Source organism: Grampus griseus, assembly GCF_964374135.1.
Source record: "Grampus griseus genome assembly, chromosome: 8".
In the NCBI taxonomy this organism is placed as follows: Eukaryota; Metazoa; Chordata; class Mammalia; order Artiodactyla; family Delphinidae; genus Grampus; species Grampus griseus.
Window position 1 is genome coordinate 40,373,918 of NC_139002.1, and position 25,563 is coordinate 40,399,480.

At 36.3% G+C, this 25,563-nt stretch overlaps 1 protein-coding gene across 1 annotated transcript in view; it reads right to left on the reverse strand.

Moving 5' to 3' along the window:
* DEUP1 (deuterosome assembly protein 1) overlaps nt 1-25,563 on the reverse strand; it is a gene marked incomplete at both ends in the record, with an annotated part of 101,854 nt that overhangs the window by 61,915 nt on the left and 14,376 nt on the right. The window contains 3 exon segments of the mRNA XM_082661245.1: nt 3,464-3,598; nt 10,596-10,691; nt 12,092-12,263. Of these exon segments, the coding sequence (XP_082517371.1) occupies nt 3,464-3,598; nt 10,596-10,691; nt 12,092-12,263 (403 nt within the window).

A 25,563-nucleotide genomic window follows, 5' to 3' on the forward strand; every position in this document is an offset into this window, starting at 1 on the left:
TTGCTTAAAATGAGAATATGGCATTTCATATTTTCTATAGAGAAATGATTTTAAAGAATATTTGGGGAAATCTTCATTTTATAAATCCAAAAGTCCCAAAATAATCAGTGAAAGAAGGCTATAAATTGGGAGGCTTTTATAGTAATTAAAGGTGACCTGAAATTGTGTGGTGGTAAGAAAGATGGAGAAATATAGATAGACCCTGTTTTAAATATATAATAATACCCTGATAAATAGACCATATTTATTAAGATAAATGGAGACAGTTCATTTAAAGTTATTGATTTTGATTCTGACATTTGACAATTTAAAATTAGGTACATGAAAACAGGGTCTTCAGAAATAGTGACAAATTTACAAAACTAGGTACACTTCAAATCAGTACAAGGTGGATTAAAAAATTGCTGTTTAATTTAGAAAGGAGTATTTGGAGTCAGAAGTCAAAATGTGGGCAAGGTTGACTTGCACAGTTCATATCTTTCAATGATATTAATACTTAACACCCAACAATCTCAATCTTGACAATAAATATTTCCCAGCATGCTTTAGGAGGAGGCAGGAACATCAACCTCACTTCCTTACAAATTCTACAACAGGTAGAAATGAGGCCAAGAATGAGGCCAAACAAGGCTAAAAATGTGTGTCACAAACATATAGGCTGGTCCTTATAACAGTCTTGGCTTCCTCGGTCTTACAGATGTACTGATTTCAAGATCAGCAAACAGGGCTTCCCTGGTGGCGCAGTGGTTGAGAGTCCGCCTGCCGATGCAGGGGACATGGGTTCGTGCCCTGGTCCAGGAAGATCCCACATGCCGCGGAGCGGCTGGGCCCGTGAGCCATGGCTGCTAAGCCTGTGCGTCTGGAGCCTGTGCTCCGCAACGGGAGAGGCCACAACAGTGAGAGGCCCACATAACGCAAAAAAAAAAAAAAAAAAAGAAAACAAATCAAGATCAGCAAACAAGTAAGCACAATATCTCCAGCAGTCATGGGGCCGTGCAAAGACAGAGAAAAGCTTTATGAGGATTTTGTAGAGACTGGAGGTGTCGGCCCAGGCTCCAGCTCCAGAGGCTCTGTACACTTGCTTAAACCTCTAGAGTACGTTTTCCACAGCTAGAAACCTTTTCTGGGTCTTTAAGTTTGAGAGTGGATCAGAGGCATTAAAATCAAAGTTTCTAGCAGAAGCTATATTATTATATATACTTTTTAATCCCTCTACTAAATCTTGAGAGGTAGAATAACCATTTCTTTAGTGATTACTGTATGTCAGGGACTCTACAAACCTCCACTTGCAAGATAGTTTTAACTTTTTAGTATGAAAATGTCCATACTTACATAAAAGTAGAGAGTAAAACAAACTCCCATATACCCTTCCCCCAGCTTAACTACTGTCAACTCAGTCCATCTATATTTCATCTATCGCTCCACCCATTCTTGTTGGAGTATTTTAAGGCAACTTCCAGACTTCATGTATTTTTACCCCCAAATGCTTGAGTGTGCATCTAGACACACATACACACACATATATTTTTTTCTTCCATAACCACAATGTCACTTATATTTTTAGCCCCCATTTATTGGTGAAAACTGTAATCTCTGTGAAGTTAACAGCTTGTCTAAAGGTCACAGGGCAAATAAATGAGTCAGTCAGGTCCTATTTTAAGTTGTAAACTGTCAGGTTCTTCCACTATAGCAAGCTGCTTCCCATTGCTCGATCGCTGTACCAGTGTATAAATGTTTGTCCCCAAGGAGAAACATGCTTAGATGTAGACTAAAACTGGAACAGCCCATCTCCTACACATTAATTTTTCAGATGCTTCTAAGCAAAAACAGGTACATGAAGCATTTCTGTAATAAAGTAGATTAAACTGTATCTACATAGTGTGCTTAAAAATGTTTGTATAAGTACAAACATATCAAGTCATACTTTGCTACTAATTTCCACTATAATTTCATGAGATACATTTTATATAAATATTTAGCTCCCTAAATGTAAAATGTATACACACAAAGTACTTAATGTAAGGCTTTTTCTTTGTCCAAACAATTTATATGAATGTAATTCTCCCACTAATCCCCATGAGAAGTCAATCAAATGGAACATCAGTGACTTAACTGCATTTTCAGTGAAAGCTCGTGTATATTATGTCGCAATCTTTGGGCATCTTCTATGAGACCAGAATATTTCAGAAGCCAGTCGAGTTACACCATTGCAAGAGCCAGCGAGTTATACACAGTGCATTTTCCTAGAGGGTCAACCTTACTCAGTGGTAGTAATTTTGTATTTAAAAGAAGGTACATTTATTATTCAGTACAATATAAAATTTGCAGGAATTTAAAAACTAAAACCAAAGACTTCCAACAAAGTTCTTGCAATAGGCTGGTTTTAGGACTGTGATTCCAGATTTTTGTTTTTTCCTGCTCTTAAAAATATTTTGGAGGAAAAGTTTGAGAAGGACTTAATTGAAGAGTCATGATAAAGATGAAGAAGTATGAAACAGGGCGAGGACAATTAGATAGGAGAAAGACAGAGATAAGAGGCATTAGACAAAGGAAAGGGGCAAATCTGGGCTGGAATATGAGAGTAAGAGAAAGGAACAGATCAAAGATTCCTAAGAGGTTTCTACCTGGGTGATTGGGAAGTACAGAACCATTACCTATTAACAAAGTAGAAGAAACTGAAATCATTGGCTGACGGTGGGAGAAGCTGGGGTTTAGGGCTTGAGAACAGTGAAAAAAAAAATGACTGGGATAACATGATAAGGGTCAACTTGAGGTCAATTAAAAAACAATGATTGAGCAGCACTGGGAATTTAGCTAAGGTTAGAGAACAGGGATTCATACTAGAATCTATTTGCTGTTATGTGACCAGTAGCAGGAATGCTCAAGGGCACAGGGAAGAAAAATAGCTGGTTTATTTTTTCCAAGGTTGGGAAGTTAAGGGCATTAAAATAAGTGTATCTATGCCATAGTAAACCTTTATAGGGACTGAGATTTTAGAAGTTCCGGGTAACATGGGGTAGCTATATTGGAGTGGCACTACCTCTTCAAAGAAAAGATCCTGAAACTACAAGCTCTGTTCTGAAAACTGCTATGAGGCTTCTTTGGGATTTAAGTACCTAATAGTTAAACAGCCATTAAAAGATTTACTAGACACTCGCTTTAAGTGACCCCAGGGATGTCCTTCAATTTCACTCAACATCTGCAGTTCCTTTGAACTTTTTTTTTGCTCTCCAAAAATGCTGATACACATAAAAGATGTATAAATCGAAGTGATGTTTTAATTCACTAAGTGCCTGAAGGGAAGGTGCACTAAGAAAATATATTCAATGAGAAGTTGATTTCTAATGGAGTTTGTTACCACAGCGGTACATGTCATTGTGTACACTAGAGACAAATAGCCCTCAACAGCAACAACAAAAACCAATCTCAATACACAGGGAGAAACTAAGAAAATATAGCTCACCTCTAATTTCTGGTTCAAATTGTTCAGTTCAAAGGGTATTTCTTCTTTGACGTGTGGTACTTCTTTTTGTTGAAATTTATTTTGTTTCATCTGGTGTAATCTCAGTTTTTCAAAGCTATTAGTTAGTTTGGAGAACTGTAAATAATACAGAATGATAACATTTTACTATTGGTTATTTCTAACTCGATTTCACGATAGTTCTTTTCTTGTGTACCTCTTTCAAAATTTAAGTCACGATTAGGAAATGCAGTAAAGCTTAAATGTTCCAATTAGTGAAGATAGAACTAGTTATTAAAACTAAATTATTGAAGCTGAACGCAATTCAGCTTTCATGTAAATTTGGAACTTCTTTAACTGCACAGTTAAACAGCGATTCACTTGATAAAATGTTTTGTTCAGTTTTGTCTTAACCATATGTAGCAAGGCTCAAAATTTAAAACCACCAAGTTTTTTTCTTATTTTTATTTAGTGACATCTTGTGTTGACGATTTTAATTTCAGTAACTCAATCTATAAAATAACCAACTTATACTCCATTTAAGAAAACTGAGGACTTAATTTAAAAGATACAAACAACATACACTTATTCATGTTGATATAAGTTTAAATAAAATTAAATATCAAGCTTGATATGATCTTTTTCTTACCAGTAATTCTTGTTATAACTTAGACTCTGTATTATTTTTTTCTTGCTTCTACCTTCAAGTAATTGATTATAAGTGTCATGGTCTATCAACATCTGTTGATAGGAAATTTCTAAATAACTTAACAAGTTTTTTTGTTTTTATTTTTTATCTTGAAATAAGTATAGACTCAGAGGAAGTTGCAAAGGTATTACAGAGAGGTTCTGGGTCCTCTTCATCCAGTTTCCCCAATTATTTACACCTTATTGAACTATATAGTACAGTATCAAACCCAGGAAATTGATGTCAGTACAATATGTGCATGAGTGTATCAATAGTTCATTCCTTTTTATTGCTCAGTATTATTCCATGGTATGGATGTAACCACAGTTTGTTTGACCATTCACGTATTGAGACGTTTTTGGTTGCTCCCAGTTTTTGACTATTATAAGTAAAGCTGTGAACAATTGTGTCTACTTTATCTGACAGTAATGTAGTCATTGCTGCTTCCTTTTTCCTTCTCACATTGTTTTTAAAATTGATATATAATTCACCTACTATAAAATTCACCCTTTAGAGTATATATTTCATTGGTTTCTAGTATATTCATAGTTGTATAACTATCACACTATCTAATTTCAGAATATTTTCATCACCTCCGTTAGAAACCCTATATCTGTTAACAGGGACTACACATTTCCTCCTTCCCCAAGGCCTGGCAACAACTAATCTACTTTCTGTTTCTATAGATTTGCCTATTCTGATCATTTCATATTAATGGAGTCATACAACATGTAGTCTTTTGTGTCTGGTTTCTTTCACTTAGCATAATGTTTTCAAGGTTCATCCATGTTGTAGCATGTATCAATATTTCATTCCTTTTAATGGCTGAATAATATTTCATTGCATGGATATACCACATTTTGTGTATCCATTCATCAATTGATGGACACTTGGATTGTTTCCACTTTTTGGATATTATGGAAAAATGCTACTATGAACATCTGTGTACAAGTTTTTGTGTGGATATATGTTTTAATTTCTCTTGGGTATATACCTAGGAGTAGAATAGCTGGGTCACATGGAAACTCTAAGTTTAACTTTTTAAGGAACTGCCAAACAGTTTTCCAAAGTGGCTGCACCATTTTTCATTTCCAGTGGTAATGTATAGGGTTCCAATTTCTCCATATCCTCACGAACATTTGCTGTTATCTATCATTTGGTTATAGCTATTAGCAGGTGTGAAGGGGTATCTCATTATGGTTTTGATTTGCATTTCCCTAATGACTAATGATGTTCAGCAATTTTTCATGTGCTTATTGGTCATTTATATATCTCCTTTGGAGAAATGCCTATTTATACCTATGCCCATTTTAAAATTTGGTCTTCTTTTTACTGTTGACTAGTAAGAGTTTTTTTTTTTTAAATTATGGACACTAGTCCCTTATCAAATATATGATTTGCAAATGTTTTCTCCCATTTTGTCGGTTGTCTTTTCACTTTCTTTTGGTGTGCTCTGAAGCACAAAGGTTTTTAAAATTTTCATGAAATCAAGTTTACCTAATTTTTCTTTTGGTGCTTTTGGTGCCAAATCTAAGAAACTATTGCCTAATCCAAAATCATGAGGATTTACTCCTATGTTTTCTTCTAAGAGTTTTACAGATTTAGTTTTTATATTTAGGTCTTTGATCCATTTTGAGTTAATTTTTGTCTATGGTAAGGGTTGAACTTAATTCTTTTTCATGTGGATATCCAGTTGTCCTGTCACTGTTGAAAAGACTAGTTTTTCTCCATTGAATTATTTTGGCACCACTTCTGCTCTCTTTTGATTAATATTTGTAGGGTATATATTTTTCTATCTTTTTTTGTTGTTTCTATTTTTTACTTTCTATTTACATATGTAGTTATATTTGAAGTGAGTTTCTGGAACACAGCATATAGTTTGGTCATTTTTAAAATTTACTCTGTAAATCTCTATCTTTTAACACGTGTATTTAGACCATTTTCATTTAATGTAATTATTATTATGTTAGGGTTTAAGCCTAACATTTATTTGTTTTCTGTTTGTTACCCAGGTTTTGTTTTCTCTGTTTTAGCTTTCCTGACTTCCTCTGGGTTCTTTGAACATTTTTTAGAATTCCATTTTGATTTATCTATAGTATTTTTGAATGTATTTCTTTGTATAGCATTTTTAGTTATTGCTCTAGGTGTAATATTATAGATACATAGCTTATTACAATCTACTGGTGTCAACATTTTACCAGTTCAAGTGAAGTGCAGCATCTTAGTTCTCTTTATGTCCCTTTGCCATGACCCATTTCTAACATTATTGTCTTTAAGAAATTTCTCAATATACATTAAGAATCACTTTAGACACTGTTATAATTTTTGCTTCAGCTGTCAAACAATTTATCAATAGAAAACTCAAGAGAAGTAAAGTCTGTTGCATTTACCCATGTTCTCACTTTTTCCATTTTTTTTCTTCCTTCCTGATGTCTCAAAAGTCTTTATCATTTCCTTTCTACCAAGAGAACTTCCTTTGGCTATCCTTTTAGGGCAGACCTATTACTGACAAAATCTCTTAGTTTTCCTTCATTTGAGAATTTCTCAATTTCCTCTTGATTCTTAAGGATATTTTCTCTGAACATGGAATTCTGGGTTGACACTTTTTCTCTTTCAGTAATTGAAAAACATTCCACTTCCTTCTGGCCTCCGTGGTCTCTGATAAGAAATCCATTACCTGAATTGGCTTTTCTATATAGGCAAAGTGTTATTTCTCTCTTCCTGTTTCCAAGACTTTGTCTTAGTTTTCAGAACTTTGACCATGATGTGTCTTGGTGTAGATTTGTTTGGATTTATCATATTTGAGTGTCACACAGTCTCTTGAATCTGTAGATTTACATCTTTTGCCAGGTTTTGAAATTTTTCAGTCATTACTTCTTTGAATACTTTTTCAGTCCTACCCTTTTTTCTCCTCTTTTCTGGGACTCTGATGATACAATTTTTCAACCTTTTATAATAATACTACAGGTCCTTGAGGTTCATTTTCTTTTAGTCTGTTTTCTCTCTGTTATTCAGATTGGGTAATTTCTATTTTGCTATGTTCAAGTTCACTGATTATGTCCTCTGTCCTCTCCATTCTGCTTTTGAGCCTATCCATTGAATTTTTTTAGTTTGGTTATTGTATTTTTCAGTTATAAAATTTCTAACTGCTTGCTCTTTAGTTTTATTTCTTTGCTAAAATGTTCTAATTTAATTTGTTTCAGGGATGTTTGTAATTGCTCACTGAAGCATTTTTATAATAGCTGCTTTAAACTCCTTGTCAGATAATTCTAACACCTATATCAACTCAGTGTTGGTGTCTCTTGATTGCCTATTCTCATTCAAGTTGAGATTTTCCTTGTCTTCGGTGTGATGAGCGATTTTTTAACTGAGGCCATTTTTGGGTATTGTGTTACATGACTCTAGATTTTATTTAAATATTGTGTTTTAGCAGTCCTTTTCTGACAACATCCCAGTAGGGAAAAATAGAATGCTGCCTCGTTGCTGTCAGCTGGCAGGGAAAGTTCAGGTCTTAACTTGGCCTCAGCTGGTAACTGGGAGGAGGTATTCCTCATTACTGCTGAGTGGGAGTGAGAGTTCAGCCTCCCCACATTTTCCACTGACAACACTTTGACTGGAGGGGCATAGGTGCCTTGTTACTGCTTCTCATACGGCCTTCAATGATGCTGTAGTGAGGGGCATAGCCCTGTTACTATGGAGAGGTGGTGAATGTCCTGACTCCTCATTAGGCTTCCTTGGATACCATTCCAGAGAAGAGGAGGAGGGCTGCCTCATCACCACCAGGTGGGCAGAGAAGTCCAGGCTCTCCACATGGTCTCCACTGACTCCATGGGCTGGGGAGGGCCTTGTTGACACCCCGTGGCGATGAAACTCCTGGATTTCCACTCAGTCTTCTCTGACTCCATCCAGGTTGGGGCCTGAGCTACCTCATTATAGATAGTAAGGGTGGAACCGAGGCTATCCACTCAGTCTCTGCTGGTGAAGTGGGTTTGCAGCCATAGTCTTATTCTGTGGCCTTTGGCTAGTGTCAAGCAGTTATTATCTAAAAGTGTTTAATCTTGGTAGGTTGTCTGTTCTTCTGGTTTTTCAGTTGTAGGCAGCAGGCTTTCCTTGGGGCTCTTTTTGTTTGATTGTGCCCACTGGAGTGTCTGGGTTGCTGGCTTCTCTGTTATCCAGTCTGGGATATAAGAGGTAAAAAGAAATTCCAGGAACTCACCACCATGTTGTTCCTTGGGTCCCAAGGTCCTAGTTGGTCTGTCTGTCCTCTCCACTTCTCAGAGTCTTCTTATTGTTTTATAAATAATGCCCAGGATTTCTAGTTCCATTTAGCAGGAAGAATAGGGGAAAGTACATTGACTCCATCTTTCCAGAAGTAGAAATCTCAAATATATATATAATTATAGTTTTATAATGGTTAGAAGGAAAAGAAAACATCCCATTTTATAAAAGGAAGCAATTTCTACACGAAAGTTTTGACAGAGTTGAGTTTTTTAAGGCAGAGTGTGGTAAAATGTACCCTTAAGAAATTTTAGGAAAATAAGATTGTAAAGAAATGAGGAATTTCAAAGAAAGAAGCAGTAGAGTGAGCCAGCAGCAACAAAAGCATGTTTGCCACAAGATATCATTTTCTGGTTAGAAAAATGACATATTACTAGTTATTATGCAAACCAAGTCAAATACATAGTACTTTTCTTTTTCTCTCTGTCTTTTTCCCTCCTTTCCTCTTCCTTCTCTTCTGCCTTCCCCCCCCAACTCTCTCCTTTCCTTTCTTTTAACCAGAGAAGAAAAGAGAGGCAGAAAACTGCAGCGGAAGCATATGGCTGTTCTCTCAACAACAATGTAGTGTTTCCAAAGTGTATTCTATGAAATACCTGTTTATGGTGTTTACATTGTAGCTGTGCTATGGTGTTAGTTGGTTTTAGTTTAAAAAACAAAAGGGTTCCATGGTCAAATATGTTTGAAAAATGATGGATTAAAAAGGCTAAATGGATGTTTTTAAAGCAAGACTTCTCACAGCCTGTAATACGCTACTATGCACTGTGAATGTCCAGGAGAAGAGGAAGAGTAAATAGCATTTCCTAAGCTCTCAGTGTTAGTACACAGAACAAATTTTTGTGAAAATTGCCGTAAAGACATTTGTTGGCTAGCTGGCAGCTGAGTAATAAAATAGAGCTGCAAAGCATCAAATGGCAAGGATTCATATATTAAATGACTGCTCAGTGCCTGTAAACAAGCCCAAAACTTTTTAACAACAGACATGAAAAAAAAATCCAGAAATTAAAGATCTAGTAAGCTACGGCTGAACTCGTTAAATATAATTTAGAGATGGTACTTAACTTGTATCTAGATTTCTGTATTTTTTCAAACTTATTCCAGGTTGTGATCTCTTTGTTTATACTGAAAAATTATAGTGATTCAATATTTATGTTGCTATGTTAGAGCTTCATCTTTATAGAAAAAGTAAGGTTGATTGACTTAAGTGTTAAATGCTTAGAGTCTTAACTAGGAAAACCCATATAAAGTTTCATAATTCAAGCTACCATCTAGCAGCAGCTATTTAAATTGCAGGCAAAATATCTAGGTAGACTTAAGAGCTAGTCTTGTAAGATCATACCCATTAAGTGGAATCAAATGCTTCATATTCCTATTGTAATGGCTGATCACCTCCCTAAAAAGGTACATAAGGAGGAACTTTAACTTCTTTGGGCTCTTTTAACTATATTATCATCTGTGAAATCTCTGCACTCCAGAGAAAGCTGGTTGTAAAGTAAAATTCATAATCAAACCATATTTCCCATTGATTAATTTACTAAGTGAAGCGAGGATACAGTACCTATGAGACCTGAGATGCTCAGATGCTATTGCCCTATGTGTCACCTGTGGGAAGAAAGAGAAGACTTTTTGCTTCCTAGCACAGTGGGGAGTATAATATAGGGATAAATCAGAAAGAAATCAGTATCCCTCTCATCATATATGCAGAAGCCCTCTCATTTATGAAACAGCCCTACCAGTAATAAAGCAATAAAGACCAGTTTTGTTCTTTCAAACATCTATTTCATAATAGCAAACCTCCATATTTTAAATTGCCATAGAAGAAAGGACACCCCTATTAGGAAGTAGTGACTACAAAAGATAATACTTTGTTGTTGTTGTTCACAAAGCTAATTATCATGATATAATTAACCTACTAATCACTTGATAAATAGAAAGCCATTAGTTTAGCACTGTGCTAAGAGTTAAAGGGATACAGAGCTGACAATCTAATAAAAGAGACAAAATCAATACACACAAAACAATGAAACACAGGGCCAAACATATAACCTGTAGTTGAAATACTAGAACTTTTGCTTGTACTAAAAATAATTCATTTTAACAAAATTAACACAATTTTATAGGTCAAAACATATACCAAAACATATAATATTAAATTGTAATAAGTTTCCTTACTTGAGCTTTTAGGGTTTGTAGTTGTCCTTCGTAATTCTGAGTCATTGCTAAGTTACATTTTTCCAAACTGTCCAACTTCTGTCTAAGTAACCCCACCTGAATTAAGAATAAAATTTAATTTTTCTAAATTTTGCCTGACAAAATCAGAAAATGTACAAAAGAGGAGTACAGTTCACATAAAACTGCTGTACCAAACCAAGAATAAATATTTGTACTGTGGTTCTTAGAATAGTTATTAATAATTAAATTCACAGAAACCAAATGTAGCTAGCACTATTCCACTGGGTACACATTAAGACAGTATGGTATGGATGTTTGACAAAAGATCCTTCTCACTGGCACATCCTAAAGCAAGATTTAAAATTTACTTCGCATTATCTTTTTGGGAGGCTTATGTCATCGTTCCTGGGGCAGAACCCCTGCAGACACACTTCAGCCTTTATTTTAGGTGCTACTACCTTCAATGGGAGCTCTGTTTTAGTGGTGTTGTGGAATAATTGTTACATTTTTATAAGGACTAACAAATTAAAAAGAAAAAGAAAAATGTCTAAGAGGAGTCCTTAGGGATTTGGCTTACAGAATTTTCCGCTTAAAAAGTAGGCGAGGCCCCTGCTCGCACATCTGTATTGTGACAGGTACAAAAATGAGAAAATAGTCCCTTCCGTATGCCAGGTCTTATGACCTGCCTCTATTGATAACTAACTAGGCCAAACATTAACTTAGTTAACCATGACAAAAAACTAAGTTCCATTGAGAGGCCATTAGAGGTAGAAAAACGGCCACTGAACAAGTTGACTTGATGTTTTAGTTATTAGCATGTGATCAGTAAACATGTTTCTTAGGCCTCACCCCAAAGAAAAATTCACAGACATGAAAGTCCACATTAGGTGAAGCGTATGCCTTTCCTGAACTCCTCTGCAGGCCCGAGAGCACTCAGACCTCCTTCTACCATCACCAGCTTGGCCACAAGCACCTTCACCGGGGCCCAGGGCATTCCTCCCAAGTGGGCGCCCAGGTACACACACACTCCCTTCACCAAACTGTTTTCTCTCTTGTTCTGCAATCAAGGCTTTACCTTTTACTTCTTTTAGGAAAGATTTTTCTAGCAGATGAGAAAAGGCAAATGCTCCTGAACTCTGCCTCATCCAAAGGCACAGCTTTGTTGACTACTTTGTTTCTACAGCAGCAAAGGCACGGACATCTTTGCTTGCAAACAGCATTTATTTCACATACATATTGAATGTTTGTTCACTTTCCTAGATGACATTGACTAGACTCTATTTCTGTCTGCATTGGCAAATTACTACCGGTTTAAGCTCTGCTTGCCGCTTATTTGATAGAATACATTTAGCACACTGTGACAGAATTTCAAGCTATAAATGCTATTGCTGATGCCTGATAAAAAGTATGTGTAATGAAAAATATATTTGGACAGGACAAATACTATTTATAACAGTCTGAGGAATTAACAATTTATTAACACATCTATGCAGTACCTCTTGACCTTTCTGTTCTAAACAACTTTGTGCACTTGCCAACTCTTGATCCCGAAGATCTAATCGTGTCTCCAGAGCCCGCATCTTCCTTTCCCAATCCAGTTTTTTGTTGTTTACCATGATGTCAATTTGTTCCATTAATTCCTGAAGCTCAGCCTCACAAGGAGAAACTCTGGCAATTGTAGAAAAGTAAAATACATTTAAAAAGAGTGGAATGTGAGAACAAGAAAAATTATGGTCTTGCTTTGAATAGCTTGATCATTATTTCCTCAAATTGTTCAATTATTTAAATAGGAAGAATTCCGAAAACCAGAGGTTACCGTTTTAAATTAAAACTAAAAGCTAATTTCAGAGCTAACAGTGTACATACTTTTCAAAGGCATTTTAAAAAGTACAGTTGCTGCCATAATATAATGCAATATATTGATAAAGTCACTGCCTGCATTTCTCTTATGTACTGGTGGTAATGCATGGATCTCCCTGACCCAAAAGTTTTGACTTAGACAAGGGAGTCCTAAAATGAAAAAATATTGTGTGGATTACATCAGAAATAAGGTCACAATAAAGAAAGTTAGTTTAAAATTAATAAATTAATTAATTAATTTTAGAGTGGGCTAATTCGAAGGAAAATTCTAATTATGAAAAATGATTCCATGCTCTTACATGTAAATATACATATACCTATGTGCTTATCATAAGTTGAGGAGGTTTGACGGCAGGTCAGCTGGGGCTTCAATTGTGCCTGCCAGGGAGAGAGGAACAAGCCCAGGCTAGGTAGGACCAGATTCAAATGTGCTATCTGGGCTACACTGCTGCTCCTTCGGGAGAGAAACTTGGTGTGATCTGGCTGGTGGTATCTCTTTGGAAGGAATCTAAGTGGGCAGGTGTGGGCAGAGTAATGTAAGATTTTAGACAATGGGGATACTATTAGTCAGAAAAGTGGTAATATTTTGAGTCTAGGAAGGTCTACTGTGTTTGAAACAAGACGCTTGATGATAACTAGAATTATAGAGACCGAGAGTTGGAGAGATTGCTAAGTGCTCCCAGGGCAGGGTTCTCCTTCATAGAAGCTGAAGCATTCCGCAAGGACCTGGTATAAATCCAGTCATTCAGCCTGGATAAGCAGGTAGATGTTGAGGCCTCAGACTTCAGCTTAAAGAACACACAAATGTCCAGATGAGAAAAGCAAGTTACTTCAGTATCCATTCAATGGTGCTGATAGGGCTTCCAATATATTTGCGTAGCTGGGAGGAAGGCAGGAGAGGCAGGTGTAAAAGACATCATTTCCTCCATTTAGTTTCACCAAATCAGAATTTTAGGGCTAATTAAGGATCATTTAGCATTTTTAAAAAACTGAAGCCCAGCGACATCAAGGTCACACATTAATTAATGGAAGAGCCAGAACTAGATCTTAGACGGCTGCTTCCCATCTTAATTAAGCTCCTTCCTGTATACCACACAGCAAAAGACATGGTGTTTTGCATAAGAACTTGCTTGAAAAATGTAGTACAAATTAGTTCTGTTGCAATAGGTTTAGAAATAGGTATTTGAACTCAAAGAACTCAGAATTTCCAGAATCCCTTTCTCAAGTACCCAGAATCATCCTGAACAAGAGATGTCCCTTTGATTGGCTTATTCAACAGCAGATTCACCAGTTTTGACACCACAGAGGTTTTAAGTACAAAATGCCATTCTTAAGTCTTCTAACATTCCTGGGCTAAGGCCCAAAGGCTCTCAGTTTTTACTTAAAACCTAAAACAAGTCTGAGGAAAGGAAATACTAGTTCCTCTATAAAAAACTTGATTGGATTTTGGTTGGAGTTCTGATGTGCGGAAAAAAAAACAGAACGAAAAGAATGGTTTTCACACCATTTTTATTTCATAACAACATGTATCACCCTTTACTGTAAATACATTTTGTCTATTTTTTTCTGCTGGTGTAAGCTCTGAAAGAAAAAGGACTACATCAGTCTTGTTCATCACCATCTCCCCAAGGCTTAGCACAGTGCTCCAGCACATAGCAGATGCTCAATAAATCTCTGAAGAGTCAACAAACGAGTTTTTTCCATTACTATCTCCTTGGCATATAGGAATGTACCATACTAATAGAATTAAAATATAGGCCTAAAGTAGAGTGTAGCATAATATGAGCTACTCAATTGGTATTGTTAAATAAGTGAACAAAGTGTTTATTTCCTGGTTATGACTATGATATGCAAAAGTCAGAATATTAGACTTCAAGGTGGAAGGGCTTTTACAAGTCATCTAGTCCAACTACCCATTCAGTGTTTGCATACCTTCCACAAATGTTTCTGGAGAGAATCATCTATCATACCCCACTGATCAGATTCAGCAAATCTAGGACAGAGCCCAGATTCTGCATTAGTAACAAAGGTATCAAGTACATGCCACTTGGTGCATGCCAAAGTTTGTGATCTGTTTTGTAATATCACTGCCAAGAGGTCACCCAGTCTAGGTCTGAACTTTTCCTTTAGCAGGTAACCACTGTCTGAGATTGCATCTAGACAGAAGTGGGTTTTTAAAAGTTCTTTCTTATACCGAAGAACATTTTCATCCACTGGTCCTAATTTGATCCATTGTAACCATTGAGAACAAATGCCTTTTCAACACTGTAGACTATAAAATACTTGAATACAGTTATCAATATGCTGAATACAGTTATCAGTGTACCTCCAGATTCTCCCTGAGTCTTCTCAATGTTCAATATTTGAGACTGAACATACTAACAGACAATGCAGAATATACGGTAATGGATTCTGACCCAAAACCTTTGCAGCAACAGTCCTAGAATGGTCAAGACTTGGTCAATGACTGACAGCTTCCCCAATTTTGCCTCCACTTCCAACTCAGGACCAACCAGAGAAAGGCAAATATGTTCCCCAAACCAATCACATAGGAGGCCCTGCTTCTAACGATCCTGCCTCTAGCTTCCCCATGTCGACAGCCTAGGGCTGAGGCATACCTGAAGCCTTCTGGTTTTTCACTGTTAAGCCTTCCTACTCTCCTGCCTGTCTTTGAGTCTGCCAAATGCAAGTGATAGCTGACTCCCTTTTTATAGAAATCTTTGAATAAATAGCCTTCATTTGTTCTTATTGGGTGGTCTTTGTTTATTTTCACAAGTTATCTTTATTTCCTTCAATTGCTTGTAGAGATTTTTTTTCTCTACCATTCACTGCCTAGTATACTGTCTAGGAAATACTACATGCTTAATATACAGTTGTTGAACTGTGTATTAGTTGAAGAAATGAATGACTATTTTAAGATTTTCAGAACCTTCATAATCCTGGCAGCTCTCCTCTGAACAAGTTCCTTCCTGTTTGTCGATTTCCTCCTTGAAATGTATTGTTCAGAACTTTAACATGGTACCCAAGGTATGGTCTAATTAGCTCAGAGAGGGACTCTCACATCCTTTGTTTTAGGTGATACATACTTTCATTCAAGCAGATGAAGATCACCTTAGCTTTGAATTTGGGAGGGGGAAGGGTAAAGCAGTGATATCATATGACTTTTAAGGCGAGTTTTTTCTTGCTAAACACGCTTTTTCCTTTTCATGAATGCTATGAGTAGAGCCACCTACTCACTATCTTGTGATTGTTTCATTTTTGGGGATGCTCCAAGGGCAGGGATTTGTATTTATTTTCATTACATTTCAGTGTTACGGCTTCAGCCTCGATGTAGGTTGTCATCACTGATTCTTTAAGGAAGCAAACATTCACAGGTGACTTCTCCCCACTGTGAGAGGAACTAGGAAGATAGAGACACAAGACCAACTGCCTGTGTATAGGAAGACTTGCAAGGCAGGCAGGTACAGTAACAGATTGATGAATACATACAGTTCTTTTGGGAACAGAAGGGAGGGGCCCGAATACCCCTTGGGTATTGGACAGCGTGGACTATCACAGAAGCCTTCCTGAAAAGAGGTAACACCTGAACATATATTTTGTGATCCTGGTACTGTCAGAGAATATATTCACTATACCTCCCAATTTTGTGTCAGCATTACTTGTTTTACATATACAGTTTTTTTTCATACAAGTGATTGTTAAATGTCATAAAGGACAGGAGACAGGACAGAGCCCTCTGGCCTTCCATTATCAAGCCCTTCAGGGTCACAGTGATCTGTTGATTATTTCTTTTATTATAATCAGATGTTAATCCACTTAATTAACCTTACTTTTTTTCCCACAAAATATGTGGTGAAAAGCCCTATAAAATATGCCAAAGCCCAAGTACATCTCTGTCTATATGTTCTCTGATGTACCAGCATATTTGCTCTTTGAAGCAAGGCTGGTCTAGCACGCAGTGGTCCAGGCGCATCCACGCTGCATCCTGGTGGCCACTGCTTCCTCTTCTGGATGCTCACAAACCACTGATAATCTTTTCCAGAGTCTTACCTAAGATTTAGTCAAACACACTTTTACATCAAATTCAGCTTTGGGTCATAGTTAATACTCCCTTTTGAAAGTCAATTGTCTAATCTTGTAGTATATTTTCCCGTCTTCAGTTTCTCAGGGATAATTAATAGCAGTTCAGCTGTCTCAGTATCAATATCTGTTCCAAAATCTAGTGAACTTTAAAATAAAATACAAAAGGCTTAGTTTAGCCTCCTCCATAACTGGACAGTACATCATTTATATTTTTATTTCTTCCTTTAGTCAAATGCTGACTAACACTATGCTAATTACTTTCCTGTACTTCCTGTCATGAATCCTCATAACATCCCATAAAGTAGACCTTATTATTCCAAGTTTAGAAAAGTTGACTGAGGAGCTAAAAAAGAAAAAAAAAATTCTCTGAATCTTTCAGCATTGGAGACTGGTTGGATTGTGCTGGATAACACTACTTAAGACATGTAAACCCCCGCCCTAACTATGGGGTTTATCCTTGGGAGCAATTCACAAGAGAAAGATCCTGAGGTCAGGACAGCAGTCTGAATGCATTAAGCCAGAAAGGAGGGGGCACATGGAGACTTGCAGGGTAACATATCAGTCTGGGGATCCTAGGGTTAAAATATCAGGACATCATTATTTGGAGATGAAGAGAGAGCAAACTAGAAAGCTGGTGATGTAAATGGCGGCAGTAGTGGCAAGTGTGTTGGGAAAGGGCAGGGGAATGGAATGTGGAGAGAGCCATTCAGAGTAAAAGGGGCTAGAGTAAGGTACATGTAATATATGTCACCCCAAAGTCCTTTAACAATGGGCTTAGGTGCTGATTCTTTTTTTTTTTTTTTTTTTTTGGCGATAGACAGGCCTCTCACTGTTGTGGCCTCTCCCATTGCAGAGCACAGGCTCCGGACGCGCAGGCTCAGTAGCCATGGCTCACGGGCCCAGCCACTCCGCGGCATGTGGGATCTTCCCAGACCGGGGCACGAACCCGTGTCCCCTGCATCGGCAGGCGGACTCTCAACCACTGCATCACCAGGGAAGCTCAGGTGCTGATTCTTAAAAGGCAGACCTTCATCAGACAGATAACTATGGTGACCACATGATTTGTTATCCAACCCAGGACAATTTTAAAAGTGAAAGGGGCACTAATATTAATTATTCCAGGACAACAGGTATAAACAGTGGCTGTTCTCGGCAAACTGAAATGTAGAGTCAGTCTATACATCACCAGTCTGGAAAACAGAAGCGGATAACAGGTCCATTTAAAAAAAAAAAAAGAGTGAGTTCAGTTTAGGACATGAGAGATGTCTGACAGAAATGGATCTTCACCTTGGGAGAGAGAAGAGGGGCTCTGCCTTAAAAAACAAATATAGAAGTCATCACGGAGAAAGGGGAGGGAGAGAGGAAGGGAAGCAGGGAGAAAAAATAAAGAGGACACTATTTCATGCAACATGGACAAGCCTAAGAAAATGAGTTTCCAAAAGGCTGATGAGCAATCTTATCAGGTCTTACCTTTTTCAAAATATTCTAATAAAACTCATTTTAAAAATGTATTAACATACTATCTGTCTTAGTTATATTACTATTATTTAGTTCTACTAAATGTATAGTGCCACAATATATTCAAAGTGGTGAAAGAAAAAAATTTTCAACCAAGACTATTCTAACCAGCAAAGTTATCATTCAGAAAAGATACAAAGAATTTTCCAGAAAAGCAAAAGCTAAAGGAGTTCATCACCACTAAATTGGCCTGACAGGAAATGTTAAAGGAACTTCTTGAAGCTGAAAAGAAAGGGCACTGATTAATAACAAGAACACATATGAAAGAATAAATCTCACTGGAAAGATAAATATATAGTAAAGGTAGTAAGTTAATCACTTATAAAGCTAGTAAGAAGATTCAAAAACAGGTAGTAAAAATAACTATGATTACAACAATTAAGGGATATACAAGATGAAAAGATGTAAAATGTGACATCAAAAACATTAAATGCAGCAAGGGAAAGAGTAAGAATGTTAAGCTTTACAATGGTATCAAACTTAAGTTATTATCAACTTTATATCAACTGTTATAGATAGCAATTGTTACATGTAAACCTCATGGTAACCACAAAGCAACAACCTATAGTAAATACCCAAAAGATAAAGGAATATAAGCATACCACTAAAAAAAGTCATCAAATCACAAAGGAAGAGAGCAAGAGAAGAAGAAAGGAACAGAGAGGAACTGTAAAAACAGCTAGAAAACAATTAACAAAATGGCAGTAAGTGCACAGCTATTAATAATTACTTTAGGGACTTTCCTGGTGGTCCAGTGGGTAAGACTCCACACTCCGAACACAGGGGCCTGGATTCCATCCCTGGTCAGGGAACTAGATCCCACATGCATGCCACAACTAAGAGTTCACATGCTGCAACTAAGAGTCCGCACACCACAACTAAGAAGTCCACATGCCACAACTAAGAAGCCCTCATGCCATAACTAAGAGTCTGAATGTCACAGCTAAGAAGTCCACATGCCACAACTGAGACCCAGCACAGGCAAAATGAATAAATAATAAATAAAAATAATTTTTAAAATTAAAAAAAATAATTACTTTAAATGTAAATGGACTAAATTCTCCAATCAAAAGACACAGAGTGGCTGAACAGATAAGAAAATAAGGCCCATCTATATGCTGCCTACAAGAGACTCATTTAGGATGTAAGAACACACATAGACTGAAAGTGAAGGGATGGAAAAAGATATCTCATACAAATGGAAACTGAAAAAAAAGTTGGAGTAGCTATACTTTTATCAGACAAAATAGACTTTAAAACAAAGACTGTAACAGAGACAAAAAAGGGCATTGTATAATGATAAAGAAGTCAATCCAACAAGAAGATATAACATTTGTAAATATTTACACACCCAACGTAGGAGCACCTAAATATATAAAGCAAATATTAACAGACCTAAAGGGAGAAATAGACAGCAATACACTAACAGGACACTATAATACTCCACTTACATTAATGGATAGATCATCCAGACAGATAATCAATTAAAAAACATCAGCCTTTAAACAACACATTAGACCAGATGGACTTAATAGATATTTATAAAATACTCTATCCAAAAGCAACAAAAACACAGTCTTCTCAAGTGTACATGGATCATATGTTAGGTCACAAAACAAGTCTTACTAAATTTAAAAGGACTGAAGTCATATCAAGCAACTTTTCTGACCACAGTGTTATGAAACTATAAATTTATTATACAAGGAAACTGGAAAATTCACAAATGTGTGGATATTAAACAACATGCTACTGAATAACCAAAGGTTCAAAGAAGAAATAAAAAGAGATAGTAAAAAATACCTTGAGACAAATGAAAATGGATATGTAACATACAAAATTTATGGAATGCAGCAAAAGTAGTCCTAAGAGGGAAGTTTTAGCTATAAATACCTACCTCAAGAAAAAAAAAGTCTCAAATAAACAATCTAACTTTACACCTCAAGGAACTAGAAAAAGAACAAACAAAACCCAAAGTTAGCAGAAGGAAGGAAATAAAAAGATTAGAGCAGAAGTAAGTGAAATAGAGATTAAAAAGACAATAAAAAAAGATCAGTGAAACTAAGCTGGTTCTGTGAAAAAGATAAATAAAATTGACAAACCTCTAGCTAGACTCACCAAGAAAAAAAGAGAGGACTCAAAATCAGAAATGAAAAAGGAGATATTATAACTGATACCACAGAAATAAACAGATCATAAGAGACTACTATGAAAAATTATACACTAACAAATTGGACAATCTGGAAGAAATGGATAAATTCCTAGAAATATACAATCTACCAAGACTGAATCATAATGAAATAAAAAATCTAAACAGACTGACTGCTAGTAAAGAGATTGAATCAATAATCAAAAACCTCTCAACAAACGAAAGTCCAGAACCAGATGGCTTCACTGGTGAATTTTACCAAACATTCAAAGAATTAATGCCAATCCTTTTCAAACTCTTCCAAAAAAAAGGAGGAGGGAACTCTTCCAAACTCATTTTATGAGGCCAGCATTACCTTGATACTGAAACCGGACGAGAATGTCACAAGAAAAGAAAATTACCTGGTGAACACAAATGCAAAATCCTCAACAAAATATTAGCAAACCAAATTCAACAGGCATACACTACGATCAAGTGGGATTTATTCTAGGGATGCAAGGATGATTCAACAACCACAAATCAGTCACTGTGATATGTCACATAGACAAAATAAAGGATAAAAATCATATGATCATATCAATAGATGCAGAAAAAGCATTTGACAAAATTCAACATCCATTATGACAAAACCCCTCAATAAAGTGGGTACAGAGGGGACATACAAAAGAACTTCAACATAATAAAGGCCATATGTGACACGCCTACATCATACTCAATGGTGAAAAGCTGAGTTTTTCCTCTAAGATCAGGAACAAGAAAAGGATACCTACTCTTACCACTTTTATTAAATTTAGCATTGGAAGTCCTAGCCAGAATAATTGGGCAAGAAAAAGAAATAAAAGGCATCCAAATTGGAAAGGAAGAAGTAAAACTGTCACTCTATTAAGATGACACTATATATATATATATATATATATGTGTGTGTATATATATATATATATATATATATATATATAGTATAAAGACTCCATCAAAAAACTAATAAACAAATTCAGTAAAATTGTAGGATACAACATCAATATACAAAAATCTGTTGTATTTAAATAAACTAATAATGAATTATCAGAAAGAGAAATTAAGCAAACAATCCCATTTACAATTGCATCAAAAAAGAATAAAATACCTAGCAATAAATTTAACCAAGGAGTTGGAAGACCTGTATATTGAAAACTACAAGACCTTAAAGAAATTGAAAACAATACAAGTAAATGGACAGATATTCCATGCTCATGGATTGGAAGAATTAATATTGTTAAAATGTCCATACCACCCAAATCAATCTACAGATTCAATGCAATCCCTATCAAAATCCCTATCCCAATGGAATTTTTCACAGAAATAGAACAAATAATCCTAAAATTTGTATGAAACCATAAAAGACCCCAAATAGCCAAAGCAATCTTGAGAAAGAACAAAGCTGAAGGTATCACACTCTCTAATTTCAAACTACATTACAAGCTATAGTAATTTAAACAGTATGATATTCAGAGAAAAGCAGACACACAGATCAAAGGAACAAAATAAAGAGCCCAGAAATAAACCCAAGCATATATGGCTAGATAACTGATGACAAAGAAGCCAAGAATACACAATGGGGAAAGGACAGTCTTTTCTATAAATGGTTTTGGGAAAATTGGACAGCCACATGCAGAAGATTGAAACTGGACTAATACTTTTACACTATACACAAATATTAACTCAGAGTGGATTAAAGACTGGCGTGTAAGACCCGAAATTATAAAATTCCTAGAAGAAAACAGGTGGTAAAGCTCTTTGACATTATGCCTTGACGATGATTTTTTGATTCTCACACCAAAAGTACAAGGAACAAAAGCAAAAATAAACAAGTGGGACTACATCAAACTAAAAAGTTTCTGCATAGCAAAGGAAATCATTGACAAAATGAAAATGGAGAAAACATTTGCAAATATCCAAAATATATAAACAACTAATACAACTCAATACAAAAAAATATGATTAATAAATGAGCAGATCTGGGGCTTCCCTGGTGGTGCAGTGGTTGAGAGTCCGCCTGCCGATGCAGGGGACATGGTTTCGTGCCCTGGTCCGGGAAGATCCCACATGCCACGGAGCGGCTGGGCCCGTGAGCCATGGCCACTGAGCCTGTGCGTCTGGAGCCTGTGCTCCACAACGGGAGAGGCCACAACAGTGAGAGGCCCCCATACCGCAAAAAAAAAAAAAAAAAAAAAAAGCAGATCTGAATAAACATTTTTCCAAAAAAGACATACAGATGTCCAAAAGACACATGAAAAATGCTCTTTATCATTAATCTACATCACTAATCATTAAACATAATGCAAAAAAACCCCACAATGAGATATCACCTCACACCAGTCAGAATGGCTATTATCAAAATGACTAGAAATATATAGTGTTGGCAAGGATGTGGAGAAGAGAGAACACTTGTACACTGTTGGTGGGAATGTAAATTGGTACAGTTTTTATGGAAAACAGTATGAAGGTTCCTCAAAAAATTAAAACTAGAACTACCATACGATCTAGCAATTACACCTCTGGGCATTTATCTGAAGAAAATGAAAACACTAACTTGAAAAGATATATGCATCCCCATGTTCATTACAGCATTATTTAACAATAGCCAAGTTATGGAAACAAAGTAAACGTCCATTGATGGATAAATGGATGAAGATGTGGTACATGTATGTATATGTGTGTGTTTGTGTATAGACACACACACACACAATGGAATATTATTCAGCCACATAAAAGAGTGATATCTTGCCATTTGCAACAACATGGATGAACCCTGAGGGTATTATGCTAAGTGAAATAAGTCAGACACTGAAAGACAAATACCATATGTACTCTCTTATATGTGGAGTCTAAGATATATATATATATAAGATATATGTATATATAAACCAAACTCATAGATACAAGTAACAGATTGGTGGTGGCCAGAGGCAAGAGGTGGAGGTAGGAGAAATGGATAAACTGTTTTTTCAGTTTCAAAAATAATAATAAATAAATAGAATTGAACATTTCTGTGGTGGCTCACAAATCCTATTTGCACGTCACATTCTGTACTACACCTGAAACATAATTAGAACCAAATGAGAGAGACTCCAGCAGAACTCCTAGAACTCACTTTTGTAGACATGTCTGTGGTGTCAGCCTGCTCTTTAGTCAACTGTCTCTCCTAAAACAGTAAATGAAAGATTTATCACTTTATGATTTTTAGGTCATAGTTTCATGGTTGTCCTTGTTCAAAATTAATTATTGAATTATAGTTAAAAGTAGCTTTTTCTCAAGCACTTTTTTTTGTTGTCCAAAAAATGTTATTTACTGTCACCATGAGTGTTTGCTGACATACTAGCATTGCAATGCCTATTCTTTTTTTTTTTTTTTTTTTTTTTTTTTTTGCGTTATGTGGGCCTCTCACTGTCGTGGCCTCTCTCGTTGCGGAGCACAGGCTCCGGACATGCTGGCTCAGCGGCCATGGCTTATGGGCCTAGCCGCTCTGCGGCATGTGGGATCTTCCTGGACCAGGGCACGAACCCGTGTCCCCTGCATCGGCAGGTGGACTCTCAACCACTGCGCCACCAGGGAAGCCCGCAATGCCTATTCTTATTGCATATTTGAGATGGTGGCTCATATTCAGTCCATTCTTTGCTCTCATTTGTGATAAGCTGAATGTTAGGAAGTGGAGGAGGTGTAAATCCCACTATTCCAATAAAGCATGCTTAACTGTACTTATAAAGGCCTTATTCTAAAGCCTTCATTATAATCATCAAAAAAAGATGTTTATAGAAAGAAAATGCAATGTCATAGCTTTCAAGTCTCTATCAATGTTTTATAAGAATTCTAGGTACATCCAAATTTAAAATCTCATTTTTTTTATGTTCTAAAGGGAATGGAAATTCTGTTTAAAGATCTACATTACAGATAAACTTTTTCTTGAAACTTTTCTATGATAATTATTCACATTCTGAGTAACATCTTGGTTCACAGATCGAATGAGGTAAGGAGACAGTGAAATGTTAGCAAGCACTAACCCTCTTTCTTCAGGGTGATTTCTACAATCATCTAGAAGCATAAATAATTATCTGAAAAATGATTCCATATTAATACATACAAACATAGGATACAATTAATAGTAAATAAATATTTACACACGCATTAGCTTAGATTTTTTTGTTTGTTTTTTTATATTTCTTTTCTTAAGCCTATGGGAGAGTTTGAAACTAAAGCAAATCTGGACATATTATAAAGCCACTGAAAAAGTATGAACCCAAAAGCAAATTTGTATCTGATGTATATTGCTATCCCATTTTCAACATCTATAATTACTCTTTGTAATTTTTTTGACTATTTAAGCATTTAAATATTTAATGATTGACTTCAACTAATAACCATAAGTATGGATTCTATAAGCCAATCTCTTAAGACAATTAAAATTCCCTCCTGCCAAAAGGTCTATCTGATGAGCGACTGCAGTGTTAGTACATGTGAGGACAGTCACTTTACCCTTTTTCTATTTAAAACTACAGCCGTCTATTTCACTGGATCCTAACAGTGAAGAATTAGGCAAACACTGATAAAATCTGTTTTTCCAATGCTAGAAGACTAAGAAATATACTTTTCCCTAAATGTCAGAAATTTCTAATGAAACTTCTAATGCCAGCTTGTTCTGATAACTTCCAAATCTGTATCTGCAGCCTGAGCTGCTGAGCTCCAGACTTCTCTAACCAACTACCTATTCAACACTGACATTCCCATAGGCGTCTATAGGCATCTCAATCTTCACAAGTTCAAAGCAGAATGCTAGACTCCCTGTGCCACAAACCTGCTCCCACTCCAGTCCACTCCTTTTCTTTAATTGGCACCATAGTTACAGTTACTCAAGATAAAAAACTCTTCATGATTCTAGATTTGGGTTTTCCTCAAACCCCAGAACCATAGTCCTATTGGCACTGCCTCCAGTATACTAAATTCTGACTACTTCTCACCATATCCAGGGATAAAACCCTAGTCTGAGTCATCCTTATCTCTTGTCTGCTTCCATCCTTATCTCCTATGTGGCTAGTTGCCTACTCAACATCCAGCTTTCCTTTCTTCCATACCAACACAGCTCTGATGTTATTCAGTGTGGAAATGTGTCCAGTGAAAAAAACAACTACATTTCCCAGTCTCCCCTGGAGCTAGGCATGGCCATGTAACAAAATCTGGCCTATGAAATGTAAGCGGAAGTTGCCGTGAAGCTGTTGAAAAGAAGGCCACAGCAGTTGCTGTTGGTGTCCCTCACATCTCTCACACTTACCACTTCAGGGCACTCAGCCTGACTTCCAGTGGACAGAACCTGCATTTCTTTGCCTAAGT